Genomic DNA, 17,056 nt, shown 5'->3' on the forward strand with positions numbered 1-17,056 from the left:
GGGTCTCACACCCCCAGGTGCCCCACTAGGGACAACCAAGCCTTGTGAACAGAACTTTCAAGAGGCCACTCCCAGAGATGGGTTTGTGTATCACGAAGTTACAGGGACCGTGGACCAGTGTCTGAAACTTAACCTGAAGAATGTAAAAGAAAGAAGCTATTACTATTTCCCAGATGTGGCTTGCTGCTGTTTGGGGAAGCAGCAGGCAGCCCAACGATACAGAATCCTTCTGCACCCCAACATTGAGTACCAGAGGAATAGAGCAGGGGAGCCTCTGAGAGCTGGCAAGGTAAAGTGGTCACCTTAAACACCTGCCAGGCCAGAGAGCACAGAGACCTCTCACAGAAGCACCAGTCACAGGAGAACCTTCTTCAGAAGGTTCCCCAAGCTGGGGGAGAGGCAGAATACACCCCTTTCTTGGGGGCAGGCAGCACAAACTGGGAGTAGGGAGCTGTTTTAACTGTAACTCAAGGTTAAGGTTTTGGTGATTACACAGGAGTGGGCACCTAATTACCAAGTTGAGCCTTTGTTTTAACTTAAAGTAACCATAGAACTCTTTATGAATAAACAGAGATGACACAGGTCTGGTAGCATTCTCATCTAGTCCAGGGAGATAATTTATCCTACTAAATAAACTGTCAAGGGAGGCCGAGGAATAAAATACAGTTTTGGTTTTATCCCACTGGTTGTATCTATTTAACACAGGAATTATATGCCGGGTACGTATTACCTATGCAGCCATTTCTCCCAACCATGAGGCGGGGGCTAACCCTCCCCCCACGGATGAATGCCCTCCACAGGGCTGCATAAGATGGAGTTTACTATGTCCTCCTCATAAACCAGGCCACTGCGACGATGTACCATGGCACCCAACTCCCATCCAGCTCCAGGTGTGAGTGGAGAGTTTTCTGGGGGTGTCCCTCTCACTGTTCTACTTCTACAGCATAGACTTCTAATGACTTGCCAACAGCCAAGTTGAGAAACAAACAATCAATTCTTCCTTCTGGTTATGCATTATCTGGGGAGGTGCTTTCCAAAGACACAGGAGGAGAACACCGATCCCTGGGACTGAATGAACATACATCCAAAAGACACAAGAGGGAGGGAACATGGGTGAAAGTAGCATTCTACATGTAGTGAGGAGGGAAAGGGGCTTCTGGTCTACCTCTCTGCACAGCCATGCTAAAAGCACTGCCCCTGCAACACCACGCAGGCTGATGAAGCATCGGACTCACAGGGGCAGGTCCAGCGGCAGCCACAAGTCTCCTCCACCCTGAGAGGGGGCTGGCTGTTGGGACATGATGGCCTCGGGCCTCGGTCACAGTTGACTCGATGACTCTTCAGCAAGGTCTGGCCATCTGGCAGGCAAGTAACTGTGTGACACTGGTCTGGCAGGGTCCAGATGTCCCCGGGCTACAGAAGAAAGAAGCAGATTCATCCAGGTATAGGATGAGCCAGTCCTGCTCTAAGCCCATCAACTGGGCAACTGACCCCCTCTGAGGACACAGAGACTAGGACTTGGACATGCACTCAAGCAGCAAGGATGCAGAACACAAGATTTACAGGTGGAACATCCCCACACATCCACACACATGCACAAAAGCAGGATATAAGAGGGAGAACTGGACCAAGACCAAAGGAGGAAAAAGGGAGAACAAGCACCCCAAATACTCATTCTTATCTTTCTTTCAAAGCCAGCGCTGAAAGGAACTCACTCTCTTCTCATTCCCTTCCTCATCCACGCAAACGCCAAGGAACCCTGAAACAGACACAATTAAGATCTGAGTTCCCATTCCCAACCTGCAGCAGAAGCCATCACAAAGTCTGTGTGGCCCCAGGGCTAGTCCCGGAAGGGGACTTCACTCAGCAAGAAGGGTCTGACCAGGTTTGACTGTGAGTATATGCAGGTCCACCAGGTTAAGAGGTGGTCACCCTGTGGCTCTTCAGGCATGCTCTGTGGTTCTCAATAACTATGGTGATAACAACAGTAAGAACACAGCAATCTCTACAAGGCATGAAGCTTCTCAGGTCAGAAACTCCTTTTCCCATTTCATGTGTAGATCAGTGCCTAGTGAGGGGTTGGGGAGGAAATGAGGCAAGGTCCCAGAAATTCAAAAGAGACCTTTAAGAGTCCTTCCAGGAGAGCTATCTTCCAGCAGGAAAGGGCAATAACTCTAGTAGGTTTTGACTCAGAGCTAATCACATTAGGAAAATAAATAAAATCAGGTAAAAAGAATTATATATGGTAAAAATAAAAATTCTAACCTAAGTCAGTTTAAGCCATGGCACTTTGATATTAGATTCTACATTACTGTTTTTCTAAGGCCCTATACGCTCAGGCTGAGGGTGAATATAGGGCATGGGGAAGAAGACCATGGTCTGCAGGCTGCCGGGGTTCCCTGCATCTGTCTTCCACTTCTTTGTTCAAGATCACTCTGCGCCAGCAAGCATGGGTTGTCTCTGCTAAAGTCTTGATGGACAGTTAGGATGGAAGGAGGGCTTTACACAGAGAACTTTCTGGTGGTCCCTCGGATGTTTATAGTACAAACTTTCCATGAGCAGAAACTTAAAGGTCCTGGTCTATGTAACAATCTTCATTCAAGGCCAGATCTTGTGCATGCATACCTTAGGGTCTCTAGAATGGGGTTTTTCCTTTTGAGGCGGTATGAAAGGCATTACAAGACTCACCAGAGCATAGCTTGTGGAAGAAGGAATTTCCTAGGGTGACCATGGTGGGAAGGTCTTCGATTCGCTGGAGCTTCACCACATTGGAGCTGGCCTTTGGGCCTGCCAAGATCCTCAGCTGGGCCTCATCATACCGATCCCCAATTCCAATGGGGATCACTGTCACTCCTGGGGTTAGCAGAGGAACAAGAAAGAGTCTGTGTTAACCTGCTTTGGTCAGGTGGGCCCAAAATGGACTGACCTGAACCCATCTCCAGCATCTGTACAGAGCCTCATGCTTCCTAGATGGGTCACATAAAGTGACCCCGTCAGCAAATATTCAGTCAGTCAACCAGTTTTAATGACACCACCCTGTGTCAGGTACTATTCTAAGCAATGGGGATACAGTGAGCCGAGCAGATGAAGTCCCTGTCTTTGTGGACCTTGCACTGGGCAAAGACAGACAAAAAAACACAAAAATAAGGAAATCTCTAGTATTTCAGACGTGGGTAAGTGCTTAGGAAAAAACAAAATGAGATATGAGGATGGGAGTTCCCGGGGTAGAAGTGGGAATTACTGTTTCATGCAAGGTGGCTGGATAAGCATTTGATGACATTTGAGCAGAGACCTGAGGTGAGGACAGAAGAAGCCAAGAGGATGTCCCAAGCAGAGTGAACGATGAGCGAAGAGGCTCTGAGCAGCAGTCTGAATGTGTGCTCCAGGGGGGCTGGAGCAGACCAAACACGAGAGGAAGTGGGTCACAGACCATGCAAATCTTCACAGTCCACACAAGGACATAACATGTTCTCTGAACGAAAGGGGAAGCCAGTCAAGACTTTGGGGCAGAGGAGTGACATGGGCTGACCAGTTTTTAAAGGGTGGCTACAGCCACCATGTTGTTTATGAACTACAGGGGACAAGGATGGCAGTTGGGATTCCATCAGAAAGCTATTACAGGGGCGCCTGGTGGCTTAGTCGGTTAAGTGTCTGACTCTAGATTTCGGCTCAGGTCATCATCTCATCAATCATTAACCCATTAGGCAGGTACTGGAAAAGGGCTTGGCACATGTGAAGGTCTGATGGTTCTCACCACCCCATAATGAGTCCCTCTGGCCTCAGACATGGTGAGGTGGTGAGACTGGGGACAGGGCAAGGACACCACACCACTTCCAAAAGGAAAGGTGTGGAGGTCTGACCCAGCCCCAGCCCTGGACACAAAGGGAAGCCTTAAAAGTGACAGTTGAAAGCAAGCAGACAAATGAAGGACAAATGCATATTTATTACTGTTTGGTTTCTAAGTAACACAGGGATTTGTCCACTTCCTGCTGTTTGGAACCAGGCCACGGGTGGCTATTAAGCATTCACAACCATCAGGCCATCCAAAAGCAGTCCCGCCAGCTGCTTTCAATCTTCTAGCAGGTTAGGAGAGTCTCGGGATTGCACACTGGACACTTACGGTTGGACCTGGCTGCATCGGCTGCAGCATCCACCGAATCCATGGAGACATCCATGACCAGCATGACCACCACCTTCGAGGCTCCAGGCCTGGCACCGTGGACTTCTGAGGTGACATATCGCACAGCAAAGCCCAAAGCATCCCCTGAGAATGGAGAACAGTCCACACCAAGTCAGTCCTGACGGCAGGAAATGCTGGGCATCCTGTCTCATGGCAGATCCTTAGGTCAACCAAACAGAAGGATTCAGAGACAGAGAAACACACAAATCAGATCCGGAAGAGCATCCAGGCCCACACTTTACAGGGAGGGAAACTAGCCTAAAGAGCAAAGTGACTGGCCGAGGTCACTTAGTTACATATGCCAAGAATTAAGACCAGACGAAGCTCCTGCTTCCCAGCCCATAGCACCAGGTTACCAATTCGGTTGGGGCCTCCCTCCTGCTGCATGAGGTCCACGAGGCTCAGCAAATGGACTTTCTCATAGGCCACATTCCATGGCACATCGATGGTGGTGATGCTTCCATACTGCAGCACTGACACCTGAGTGAGCCGAGGCCCTAACAGGAAAGACAACGTGGAAATCGCACTCTGGATCAGGTGGAGCCTCAGAAAGAGCTCCTTCCCAACCTGCTCCAACAGGTGCATCGCTCACCTATGTTGGCTTTTGAAATGAAAGCCTTAGCAAAACTCTTCATTTCACCAAAATAAGAAGCTGGCAAGTTGGAGGAGCCATCCAGGAGGAGGATCACATCCAGGGGCTGGCTGCAGTCTGCAAAGACACCAAGAGGGTGGGCACCCAAGTGAGCACACCAGGCCCACTGCAGCAGACACAGTATCCAAGGACACGCAGGATGCCACCCACCATGAGGAACCATGAAGGGGAGGGTGCCTCCACCGGTCCTGCATGATGGTAACATGGGCCGGGAAAGGGGCAAGGGAACCCAGGAGTGCCCCAGGGTGGCAGACATTGGGAAGACTCCAAATCCACCCAAAGGTAGTTTAAATGCCTATAGATGAGAGCAAGATGCATCTGCTCCCTCAGTAACTGGAGGCTGCAACTCTTCTAGAATTGAGCAAAATATTGAAGAATAACAGGGAGATGGCCAAAGGAAATGGAGTGGCAGCATGGGGCTAGAGGGTGACTTCTATGCTCTCAAGTCTTACGGGCTGGTGAATGTGCTATAAGGTATTCCAACTATAAATGAACAGTGTGCATGGTAATGTTTGGGCACAGAGTCATGATCACAGCACAGAAACAACCTCTGGCCTGAAGGCCATTCCAGATTTGATCAGATAATGCTATTACCGTTCTCCTCAGCAGAAATATCACAAGAATTTAAATAAACCTGTGGCTCTGGTTAAAACAAAAACAAAGGCACTTAAAACAAGTGTGAGAATGAAGAGACATTAACTAAGAGACACTTACTCTGGTGTTAGTGTTTCATTTTCTTTGGGCAAATACCCAATAGTGGGATGACTGGATCATGTGGTAATTCTGTTTTTAATCTTTTGAGTAACCTCCATACTATTTTCCACCAATTTGCATTCCACCCACAGTGCACAAGGGTTCCTTTTTCTCCACATCCTCGAGAAGATATGTGCACCCTACGTTTACTGCAACATTATTTACAATAGCCAAGACATGGAACCAACCCAAGTGTCCTTCCATAAATGAATGGATAAAGAAGACGTGGTGTATATACACACATACATACACATGCACACAATGGAATATTATTCAGCGATAAAAAAAGAATGAAATAGTGACATTTGCAACAACATGGATGGAGCTAGAGCGTAGACCTAATGCTAAGTGAAATAAGTCAAAGAAAGACAAATACCATATGATTTTACTCATCTTTGGACTTCAAGAAACGAAACAAATGAACAAAGGAAAAAGAGACAAACAAACAAACAAAAAATACATGCACACAAAAGACTTAAATACAGAGAAAAAAACTGTAGTTGGTTACCAGAGAGGGGGTGGGTGGGGGATGGGTGAAATAAAGGGGATTAAGAGTACACTCATTGTGGGGCGCCTGGGTGGCGCAGTCCGTTAAGCGTCCGACTTCAGCCAGGTCACGATCTCGCGGTCCGTGGGTTCGGGCCCCACGTCAGGCTCTGGGCTGATGGCTCAGAGCCTGGAGCCTGTTTCCGATTCTGTGTCTCCCTCTCTCTCTGCCCCTCCCCCGTTCATGCTCTGTCTCTCTCTGTCCCAAAAAATAAATAACGTTGAAAAAAAAAAAAAAGTTTAAAAGAGTACACTCATTATGATGAGCACTGAAAAATGGATAGAATTGTTCAATCATTGTGTTGTACACCTGAAACTAACATTGTATGTTAATTACACTTAATTAAAAAAAAACAATCAAGTTCTTTGGGGAAAAAAAGAAATCAGTTATTCTGGGATGGTCCCAAACACACCAAGGACTGTCTTAAACATTCCTGTGCTCTAGAACTAGGAGCTGATTAGACATTAGTATCAGTTAAGAAGGAGGCAACAATAGCAGTAGCAACCAGTTTTTGAGCGCTTGGCTATGTCCTGGGTATTGCCCTAAGCATTTTACAAGTACTATTGTCATCCCCACTTTTTTTCACAGATAAGGAAACATATACACAGAGGTATTTGTTCAAAATTGCCCAAAAACCATTACCAAAAATAAATTGCCCCAAATCACCCAGCTAGTAAGCGGCAGAGTTGAATTTCAAACTAATGCAGTCTGGTTCCAGAATCTGAGGATGCAACCCTCCGCCTGTCACCCAACTTCTGGCCTTGCCCCAAAGAACACCAGTTACTTAGAGTAATTTTACCCATCCAGTGCGGTCAAAGCTGAGAGTCCCCAGACTGAACAGGTTATCTCCAAAGCAAGGAGTGGGATTAGGTGGGGATGAGGCTGTGGGATAAACCAAAACTTGTATTTATTTTCTTTACTCTACATCGTTGATATTGTTTATATTTTAACAATAGCCTTGTATAACCTTTGGATTTATAAGCTCCTTTCCCCAAAAGGCTCGTACTCTAAAGGTGAGGGTTTGACTGAAAAGAGCAGAAAAGCAGGATTAGTACCCAAGAACTGCATCCCCGCCAGCTCTCAGCAGCTCTCTCGTCAGGCCAGGTGCCCGCATACCTGGGGTGGGGGAGAGGGTAGGGATCTGCAGCCCGTCTCCAGAGCAGCACCTCTGCAGCACCAGATCAGGAGCCTCTCGGGGGAGCACGCCAAAGTCCTGGATGAGGATGGGGGCGTTGGGCCAGCCGAGCTGCTCCAGCTCCCGCAGGTTGGCATGAGGGCCCACTCCGATGGGTACCACCTGGATGTCTCCAGGCATCCGCTTGATCTCATCGGAGGCGGGGTTTCCAGTGACCATGTAGACCAGGTTAGGTGCCTGCTCCCGGTCCCCCTGGCTGGCTGAGAAGCTGTGTTCAGACAGGTACTGCAGGGCCAGTCCAGTGTTGGTCCTATTGCCACCCCGGTACCGGATCTCCCGCACCTGCTGCAGGACCTCACCCTTGGACTGGGCCTCCCTGAAGGTGTACTCCACAGTCACCATGTACGAGTACTGCAGCACTGTGATGTGGATGCCGTCCTGGCCCACATCCATGCGCCGAATCACCTCCTCCATGAACTCCCTGCTCTTGTTAAAGTTGGCCTCACCAATTTTGTCGGACCCTTCCAGGACAAACACCACGTCCAGAACCGTGGGGTTCCTTTTGGGTCCCGAGGATGAAACCCCCATGAGCCCTGGACCCACAGTGACTGGTACCATAGGGGGATGCTGGGTAGGGGCAGGCGCTTCGGGGGCAAGGTCACAGAGGTAGTTGATAATTTTATCCCTTTGCTGCTCCAGCTCGTCCACACCACTGAGCACAAAGGCCTTGTTCTCGGGGGCCTGCTTCTCAATGGTGTGGATCTGCTTGAGGTTGGCATGGGGCCCGATGCCCACCGGGATCATGATGACTTTCTTCTTCTTCAGGCCCTGCACATAACGGATCAAATTCCGGGCCAGCCTCTGGGGCTCCTGGCTGGCCATCAGGAGCAGGGCAATGCGGGATGCTTCAGGGCGATCAATCTTGCCAAAGATCTGGAACAGAGTGTACTTCAAGACCTCGCTGGTGGAGGCCACCTCACTGCCTGCATACTTCACCTGGCTGGCAATGCGCCGTAGCTCCGAGGGTCGCTTCCGGTCCTTGAGCTGGATGTAGGCGTGGGAGCCATCATGGTACTCCACCACGGCCACGCGGATCCGCTTCTGGGAGATGTGCAGACGCTCCATCATGCCCACCACAAAGGCCTTCAGCACTTCGAACTCAGCCTCGGACAGCTTGGAGGAGCCGTCTAGCAGGAAAACCAGGTCCAGAAGCCTGCTGCAATAGAAGTCGTGGAGGGGCGGCTCCGGGGTGTCCTCCACGTATGGGGTGGTGGCTCTGACCGGGCCTTCTGTGGGGGACACCACTAGGCCTCCAGGCTCCCTGCAGGCCTCACAGGTGAGGTTGACACCATCACAATGACTGCGGTAGAGAGAGAAAACCAGGAGTGGTTCAGGAAAAACTTCTGGGCACTCCTCAGCCTTATTTAGAACCATCCCACATATATTCCCCTAGAACTGCGTGCCTGGCCTGCCTGAACTGAGGTCCCATGAATCACTCCCCACCTAAGTGACACAGCATTTTTTAACATATGTCCCCAAATAGCACCTCTACACATGCAGCAATAAGCCTCCCTTTATTCTAGAAGCCAAAGCTTTAATCCATCATAGCACCTGAGGAAGAACCTTTCTTGCTTCTAGAATATCCACACTGCCATTCAAAGTTGATGTCTTTTCAACCTACATCTCTAATAGCATAAATATTTAATTATAACCCAAACCTTCTTCCAAGTGTCTCCAAAGACAAATAATGCTCTAAAAGAATGATGCTGACCAAGACTGGTAAAGGTCCTATTGAAGATAAATGCTTTACAGTATTTTCTGTGACAATTTAAGCTGTACGAATTTTGTATAATATGTTGGGCCTCAAGAAAAAGAGAAAAAAGTGGAGTAAAAACGTTTTGGAAAGATGAATAAAGGGGCGCCTGGGTGGCGCAGTCAGTTAAGCGTCCGACTTCAGCCAGGTCACGATCTCGCGGTCTGTGAGTTCGAGCCCTGCGTCGGGCTCTGGGCTGATGGCTCGGAGACTGGAGCCTGGAGCCTGTTTCCGATTCTGTGTCTCCCTCTCTCTCTGCCCCTCCCCCGTTCATGCTCTGTCTCTCTCTGTCCCAAAAATAAATAAAAAACGTTGAAAAAAAAAATTAAAAAAAAAAAAAAAGAAAGATGAATAAAGATTCAAAATCCCAACTTTATCCCAGAACAAAGTTGGGAATGTCCAAGATGTTAGGGGAAAAGACAGTGGCTTGTTCATTCATTCCTCCAAGGGCCATGCGGTGAACACCTGTCATGTGCCAGGGAGAGGCTAGGCCCTACACCCAGCCCCAAGCACAAGTCTGCAGCAGAGCCCTTACCCTCATACAAATTCCTGCACTACCAAACCAAGTTTCCAGAACCTTCTGGTCACTCCTCACCAGCGTCCTAGAGATGGTAAGGTATACCAAACCACAGGTGAAATCAAGCTGCCCCGTGGTGGAGACCCACAGAGGTTGGGACCATCCCCTATACGTACTCTCCACCTTTGAGGCCACTTGCCCTCAGCAACCCCAGTAAAGCTGAGAGGCAGCAGTTCCCTGAGCCTTGAGAAACGTCCCCTGTGCCTTGCCTCTCACGCAATGTCCCCAGCCTGTTTTGGAATTATTGCACACAGCTGTCTGAAGCCACGGTGTGTACCCTGGTAGCTGCCCTCCCCATGGGACAGCAGAGGGAGGCCGAGAGAGGGCTCTAAGCTCTCATGCCTGTGTGGCTCAGAACCCCAAGTCAGTGTTGGCTTCTCCCCTTTTTCATTCCTTACGGTCTCCGTTTCAGCATGGGGAAGGTGGGCAGGCAGAATCGTACTGGGAAGTTAATTCTTACTTCCCCCATGGTCCACACGATTTATTGCTTCAATTCTTGGTTAACAATGCGTGAGTGCCATACTCTCTAGTTTCCTGTGTCTGCTAGAAAATTAACCCCGGACAGTGTTCCCCTTGTTTGTACAGATGGCAGTGGTGGGGTCTGACTCTGGCAGCTGTGGCCACAGCCCTTCCCCAGAAAATGTAAGTTCTCAAGTTCAAGTTCCCACAAGGCTCGATCAGTGTCAGGGCGTGGTGTTAAACACATCAACATCTGAACACATGTTCCCTACTTGGGAGCAGAGCTTCAGAAAGTTCAGAGCTCACCCTGAGGACTCCTTCTCACCTCCCCAAAGGCCAGTTCCCAGAGGTAATCCAAGTGAGAACCCAGGGCGCAGTGATAGTGTCTTCCCTCCCAACTACAAAAGCCCCATCCTGGGACCTTGGCTGTGGCCCCAAGGTGTCTATGTCACACTGAGGGGTCAGCGCTCTGAGTAAAAAGCTATTTGACTTCCATAGGTATCTGTCTTTGGACTAGATGTGACCTCCAGGGACAATAATGTGAGAAATAAGGGAGAGGATTCATTTTCAAAAGTACCAAATAAAAGTTGTATTGTCTAACAATGAGTTTACAACCTACTGGAAATACGTACAACTGACCCCCACAATGGAGTCCCAAACCCTTAGATACTTCACTTCCTAGGTCTTCCCCTCTCCATTTCTCAGACTTATTTTTGCAGGCTTGGCAATGAGCATGTACCAAAGGAAACAGGGAGGAGGGACTGAAGGTCTCTGTGTCACCTCAGAGAATGAACATTTGTTCCTACCAGACTACTTTTTGCCCTTCATGTGCATAGGAGACATCCAGGTAAGGCTGTAACCTCTGTAGTACTCAAGCCAATGAAGAATCGGGGGAGGGACTTCTGCTAGGAGATAAATTGTCTGTGTAACTGCCCCGAGTGCTCCTGTCCATCAGATACCCACTCTTGCAAGAAGGTTGATTAAAACCTCGCTTCTTTGTGCTCTGAGTCTCTGCGTCCCTCCTTTCATTGGGTTGATGGGCTTATTTCTAACAGTAAGAGACTACATCCTTCCACAAGACAAAAGAAACGAAAATACTTCAGTCTCTCAAGAAGTGTTTTCTGGGGAAGCAATGTAGTCTGTCCTTAAAGAGAGAGAAGCAAACTCTAGAAATAAAACAAAACAAGCACTCATCCTCTCAACTAACATAGCAAGCTCTTCCCCAAACCTACATCTCTGAAGAGGCCCCAGAAAACATCACTTCAAACACCAGAGGGTCTGTTTTACCAAATTTGGCAGTGCTCAGGGTCATTGGGGTTCAAGGTGATTTTCTTCCCTGAGGCCAAGCGACGACCAGCCACCTCACACACAGGACAGTCTTTGGGGTCGATGCAGGTCTGCAAAAGTTCATCCAGGATTTTCCCTGCATGACAAACCCCCCATTAGGAAGAAAACTCTCACCTTTCCCACAAGGAAGACTTGCTTTTTAGCTAAAGGAGCCTCTACCAGAAGCTAGCTCTGCCCGCCTCCCTCAAGGGCCACCTCACCACTTAGAAAGCAACTCTTTCTTTGGGCCTGGTGTATCCCTCTGTAAGACTGGGAGGGGATATTCCTTCCCCCTAACTCACCACGCCCAAGCCTCAGGACAATCTTATCTCCAAGGCTGTTTTCACTCTACCAAAGAATATATTTGATTACTCTAGATCTGTGCTATCCAATAGAGTGGCCAGTAACCACAGGCAGCTAGTAAAATTTCAATGTAAACCGACACTAAATAAAATTGAAACTTCAATTCCTCAGACACAGGAGCTACCTTTCCACAGAACTTTCCCACCATTCCAGAAAGTTCTATCAGAAAGTGCTCTTAATGGTAAGCCCATAAATAGGCAGACACAAGCACGTATAGGAGCTGAACTTGACAAAAATCATAGCTGGCCTGGCTTGGATGAAAGGGCACCTGGAAGCAGAACCCAGGGTGGTAAGGACAGGGACAGGACACCACGGGGTGAAGTTGAGTACCACCAGGAAGCACCTTTCCTGACAGCCCAGCCCCGCCCTCCAACCCTTCCTGACCCAGGACAGTTGACTTACCCGGAGGGCAGTGTGCATGGCAGCCTTCCACACACTGCACCGGGCACGCCAGTGGCTCAGGATGCTGGCACGTGATGGGACAGGCCGGGGCACAGCTGTTATAGCGCCACTCACACTCATACCCGTTCTCGTGGAGATTCCTCTCCTCGCAGCTCTGGGCTGTGTAGACAGAACATGAGCAGGCACCCTGTGCCACCCGAGAAGACGGGAAGGCACCAAAGGCCCCAAAGAGATGGTGGTGACACCCATGGTGGTGACGGCCCTGGGGGAAGTGATGATGCTGGTGGGGAACGAAGCAGCATGTGAGTCACCAGTATTAGAGGCTGCCCAGGTTTTAAAGCACCTAAGCCAGGAACCTAATGGTTCTGAATCTGTTCTCCATATAAAAACATTCAGCTGCTCCCACCCAAGGAAGATTCTCTATAAATAATGTATGCATTGATCACTCACATTGGCAAATATAATAGCATCTAATTAAAGATATTGAATTTAATTAAAATATTGACTTCCTTCTTCTTTTCATCACTGTTTCATCTTCTCCCTCTTCTGGAATTTCTCTATGTATTAATGCCTTCAATCACTGTCCCCTCTTCCTACTCACTCACATCAATGTCTTTTTTTTTTTAAGTTTATTTCTTTTGAGAGAGAGAGAGAAAGAGCGAGCATGGGGGAGGGGAAAATAAAGAGAGGGAGATAGAATCCCAAGTAGGTGGTAAGATCATGACCTGAGCTGAAATCAAGAGTCGGATGCTCAACTGACTGAACCAACAAGGCATGCCCATCAATGTCTTAACTCCCTTCAACCCTCAGCCATCTGTCCCCATACAGGAGCTCTATGTTCTCTCCCACGAAGGAGTCCTCCCACACCCCACTTAGGGGTGTTAAAGTCTAGATCCATGAGGGATGGTGTCTGAGGGACATCAGGACTCACGACACAATGTGGCTGTCCTCCAGGCCACCACCTTGCCGTGCTGGGCACACACGTGGGCGTAGGCAGCAATGGTGTCACAGAAGCAGGCACAGTCCCCAATGGACTCACAGGAGCAAGTGTCGTAGATGCAAACATCCAGGAATGGGTCAGGGTCCACCTGCAAGGGAGTCTCAGGGTGGCCTAGGCCTGGGCAGAATTCAGGAACCCTGGCTCTTGGTCTGGGGGAAAATATTCTGGTGATCAGAGTAGGGCAACTGGGGCTCCAGGGTAGAAGGAGAAATGCTGGTCAGTGGCCCCAACAGGGAGTGGGTACAAAGGCATACTAATTCCTAGTCCTAATCTGGATTCCAACAAGAAAAGCTGAATAGAAGAGTGTTGCTGGCCTTTCATAGGATGTGATATGCCTTAGAATTTTTCAGAACATTCTCTTCTATCCATCTTCCCACATACCTGCTCAGCCAGCCAGCCATTCCCATAACCCACACTCAACCTCACAGGTGTTAGCTGTTTCTGATAAACACATACATGCTGGTTGCCTTCTTCCTTTGCCTCAAAATGAAGGAAGGAACACATCAGGACTGCTCATGCTGCCTCACTGGGGCGCTGTGGGGCTATTCCGCTGGACTGTAGGACCGGACTGGCCTGGGCCTCCCAGACTCTGCCCCCCAAGCTTCCCACTCACTACCCACATTAGATCTCAGTAACCCCTTCTCACCTTCCCTGCCCGCCCCCACACACTACTGCACACACTGGCCTTTTCCAAGGTAGTTGTGGTAGGAATGAATTCAGACATTAAGCGCATCATTGTTTCCAACACATTCCAACAATCCTGATCTCCCTGGCTGCCTCACTACCTTCCTTCCTCCAACTGAGATGCCCAGGGTGTCCACCCAACTAGCCAACCCTAGGTACTCTCTGAAGTATCCTCAGGAACTAAAAGTCACTGGATGGATAAAAGGATTGCTGAGACTGGTTTCATACATGTGCTGCTACAGAGCACATGCGTGTGTACGTGGCTGTGTGCATGCACGTATACATATATACATGTGTACCCACACAGACACCCACATACATGTGCACACAAGCTCTAAGACTGAGGCCAAAAGCCTCAGAAGCATTGTCAGATGCCCAGAAGAGCTCTGCCTTGCGTAGAAGAAAAATGGCTCACCAGGAATTGCTCTCCTCATACACTGTCCTTTATGCTTTCTGTTTCCCAGCCTGAAGCCGAGAAAGGGAGTAAAGAGGTGACTTGATAGAGACCAATTCAAAGCCTCCAAGGTGGTGTCCACAATTAGAAGCTCATGCTCCAAGTGCCCAAGCCACTCGGCCAACCCTTAGCAGTCTTCTGCCTCCAATGACCCCACAGCCCTCACCAGCCTGTTGCAGTCCTGGAAAATATCACTGGTGAGGATCCTGCAGGAGGAATCCACCATTGTCTGCTTCATGACGTTGCTGTGACAGGTAGCAGGGGATGAGTCCAGTGGTACCTGGGGAACAGGGCAAGAGGACACAGATGGACCAAAACACAGCGCAGAAGGATCCAAGAGACCCTCCTCTGGAGCTATGCCTCCACTGAAGTTCATACCACCCCCCTCCACCCCACCCCCCTCCAACCCTCATAAAACTGATGGGGACGTTCCAGGAAGCACGCTTCTTAGGCTCGGTCCACACAGAGACCCAGACATACTTTCCTGGTGTCGGCACACTGCGGGCTCACTTTCCAGGAATTCCCAAAGTCCACGGGATCTTCTTCCACTTGGAGGCTGCTGGTGGTGAAGTCATTGTTCTGGATGCCATCAAAATTCCCACATAGACCACACACTTTCTCCTAACAGACAAGATGAGATCATGAGCACTGTAAACCTCGGAGCAAACTCTCTGACTCGGGGAAAGGAGAGTTCCGGGCAGCAAAGAAGGCAGATTCATCAGAAGGAGGGGCTGGAAAAAGGACAGGGATGGAGACCCAGAAGCAGACCAGGATAATCGGCAAAGCCTTGTCCTTGCCAAGGTTTTTCCAGGCTTCCTCACGTCCCCCATCTTCAAGTTAAACAGAGGTCATTCACAAAGAGAGACAACCTGCTCCAGTATAAACCATCACTATCCCCAGCAACAGGCTGAGCAGAAAGAGGAGCCAGTTCAACATCACATCAATGAGAGTGTACAGATCCAAAGAGGGAACGTTCTAGTCATACTTTACTGTGGACAGTGTAATAATGCAAGCCCATTATCTGGACAACTGCAGCCTGTCCAGAACAGGCTGGCTAGGATTCTGCTGTATGTCAAATGCCACCAGGGTTGACATAATATCTTATCTGTCTCTGTGTTCACCTATCATGTATACAACATGCAAGCATGGGCAGCTACGAGTCCTGAACAAGTGATTGCTGAATGAATGGAAACCATCACATAAAAACTATGTAAAGAACTAGAAATATCTAGCCTGGAAAACAAAGCGTATTATGCTCTTACAACATACTTAGAGCCCTGTCTTGAGATGTGACTTGCTCTCTTTTGTTTCAATACAGAGAATCTATTTGGTACAAGGATGAACTTACTGGGAAACATATAAGAAGAGTGTTCACATAATTGGACGAAAGGCCTACTCATAGTAGGCCCCTCATAGTACGGCCCCTGCCCTTATTAACTACCATTCACTCCATCCCTCTTCTCCAGCCACACTGGCCTCATTGTTCAAATACCCCAAAGGCCATCCACTGTAGGGCCTTTGAACATGCTATTCCAACAGCTTAAATTCTTTTGTCTGGATATTTACATGTTTCACTCCCTCCCTTCCCTGAAGACTCTGCTCATGTTACCTTTTCAGACAGGTCTCATCAGACCAACCAATCTAAAATAATAGCCCCATTAGAATACAATCTCCACCAGGGTTGTGTCAGGCAACACCGTGCCCCCCCCCTGCAAAGATGTCCATGCCCTAATCCACACATGGCAAAAGGAACTTTGTTGATGTGATTAGGTTAAGGATCTCATGATGGGAAGGTTGTCCTGGACAATCTAAGTAGGCCCAGTATAATCACAGGGTCTTACAAGGTGCACAGGAGGAGTCAGAGAAGGGTGAGCTGGCAGAAGCAGAGAGATATTGGAAGATGCTGTGCTGTTTGTTTTGAAGATGGAGGATGGGACCATGAGCCAAGGAATGCAAGCAGGCCCCAGAAGCTAGACAAGGCAAGGAAACGGATTCTCCCCTAAAGCCTCCAGGAGAATGCAGCCCTTCATACTTTTGACCTCCAGAACCCTCAGATAATAAATTTATGTTCCTGGGGTACCTGGGTGGCTCAGTCGGTTGAGCGCCTGACTTCTGCTCAGGTCGTGATCTCATGGTTTGTGGGTTCAAGCCCCACATTAGGCTTTGTGTTGGCAGAGCGGAGCCTGCTTTGGATTCTCTGTCTCCCTTTCTCTCTGCCCCTCCCCCACTTGCATGCATGCTCACACTCTCTATCTCTCTCTGTCATAAGTAAATAAACATTAAATTTAAAAATAAAATAAATTTATGTTGTTGTTTTAAATTACTAAGTTTGGTAATTTGTTATAGCAGCAATAGGAAACTAAGACAAGGGTTTACATACACACACACACACACACACACACACACACATATATTCCCATGTACACACATACACATATACATACACATATTCATACCCATATTTATATACATACGTGCATATACATATGTAATTTTTTCCCTGCTGTAGCCACAGTGCCTAGAACAGGGCTTGATACATAATAGAGCTTAGTAAGGATTTGTTGAATAAATGAATGAGTGAATTGTTACTGTGTTCAGGAAGTAGAGTGGGCACCACAGGAAATAAGGGCAGTGCGGCCTCACTTCAGTACAGCCGAAATGAATGGTGCTGTCAGAGATGCTACTGAGGCTAAATCAGCCACCAGAGTAGA

At 48.6% G+C, this 17,056-nt stretch overlaps 1 protein-coding gene across 2 annotated transcripts in view; it reads right to left on the reverse strand.

Moving 5' to 3' along the window:
* Positions 1-17,056, reverse strand: part of VWF (von Willebrand factor) — a 137,439-nt gene that overhangs the window by 38,452 nt on the left and 81,931 nt on the right. For both annotated transcript variants that reach the window (XM_027074097.2, XM_053225737.1), the window contains exons 23-34: positions 14,826-14,966; positions 14,512-14,625; positions 13,139-13,295; positions 12,208-12,366; positions 11,404-11,539; positions 7,249-8,627; positions 4,773-4,889; positions 4,537-4,677; positions 4,121-4,264; positions 2,689-2,853; positions 1,716-1,759; positions 1,236-1,413 (exon numbers count right to left, since the gene is read on the reverse strand). In XM_027074097.2, the coding sequence (XP_026929898.2) occupies positions 1,236-1,413; positions 1,716-1,759; positions 2,689-2,853; positions 4,121-4,264; positions 4,537-4,677; positions 4,773-4,889; positions 7,249-8,627; positions 11,404-11,539; positions 12,208-12,366; positions 13,139-13,295; positions 14,512-14,625; positions 14,826-14,966 (2,875 nt within the window). The remainder of the gene's footprint in view (positions 1-1,235; positions 1,414-1,715; positions 1,760-2,688; positions 2,854-4,120; positions 4,265-4,536; positions 4,678-4,772; positions 4,890-7,248; positions 8,628-11,403; positions 11,540-12,207; positions 12,367-13,138; positions 13,296-14,511; positions 14,626-14,825; positions 14,967-17,056) is intronic.

This window comes from Acinonyx jubatus, chromosome B4 (genome assembly GCF_027475565.1).
Source record: "Acinonyx jubatus isolate Ajub_Pintada_27869175 chromosome B4, VMU_Ajub_asm_v1.0, whole genome shotgun sequence".
NCBI classification, from domain to species: domain Eukaryota; kingdom Metazoa; phylum Chordata; class Mammalia; order Carnivora; family Felidae; genus Acinonyx; species Acinonyx jubatus.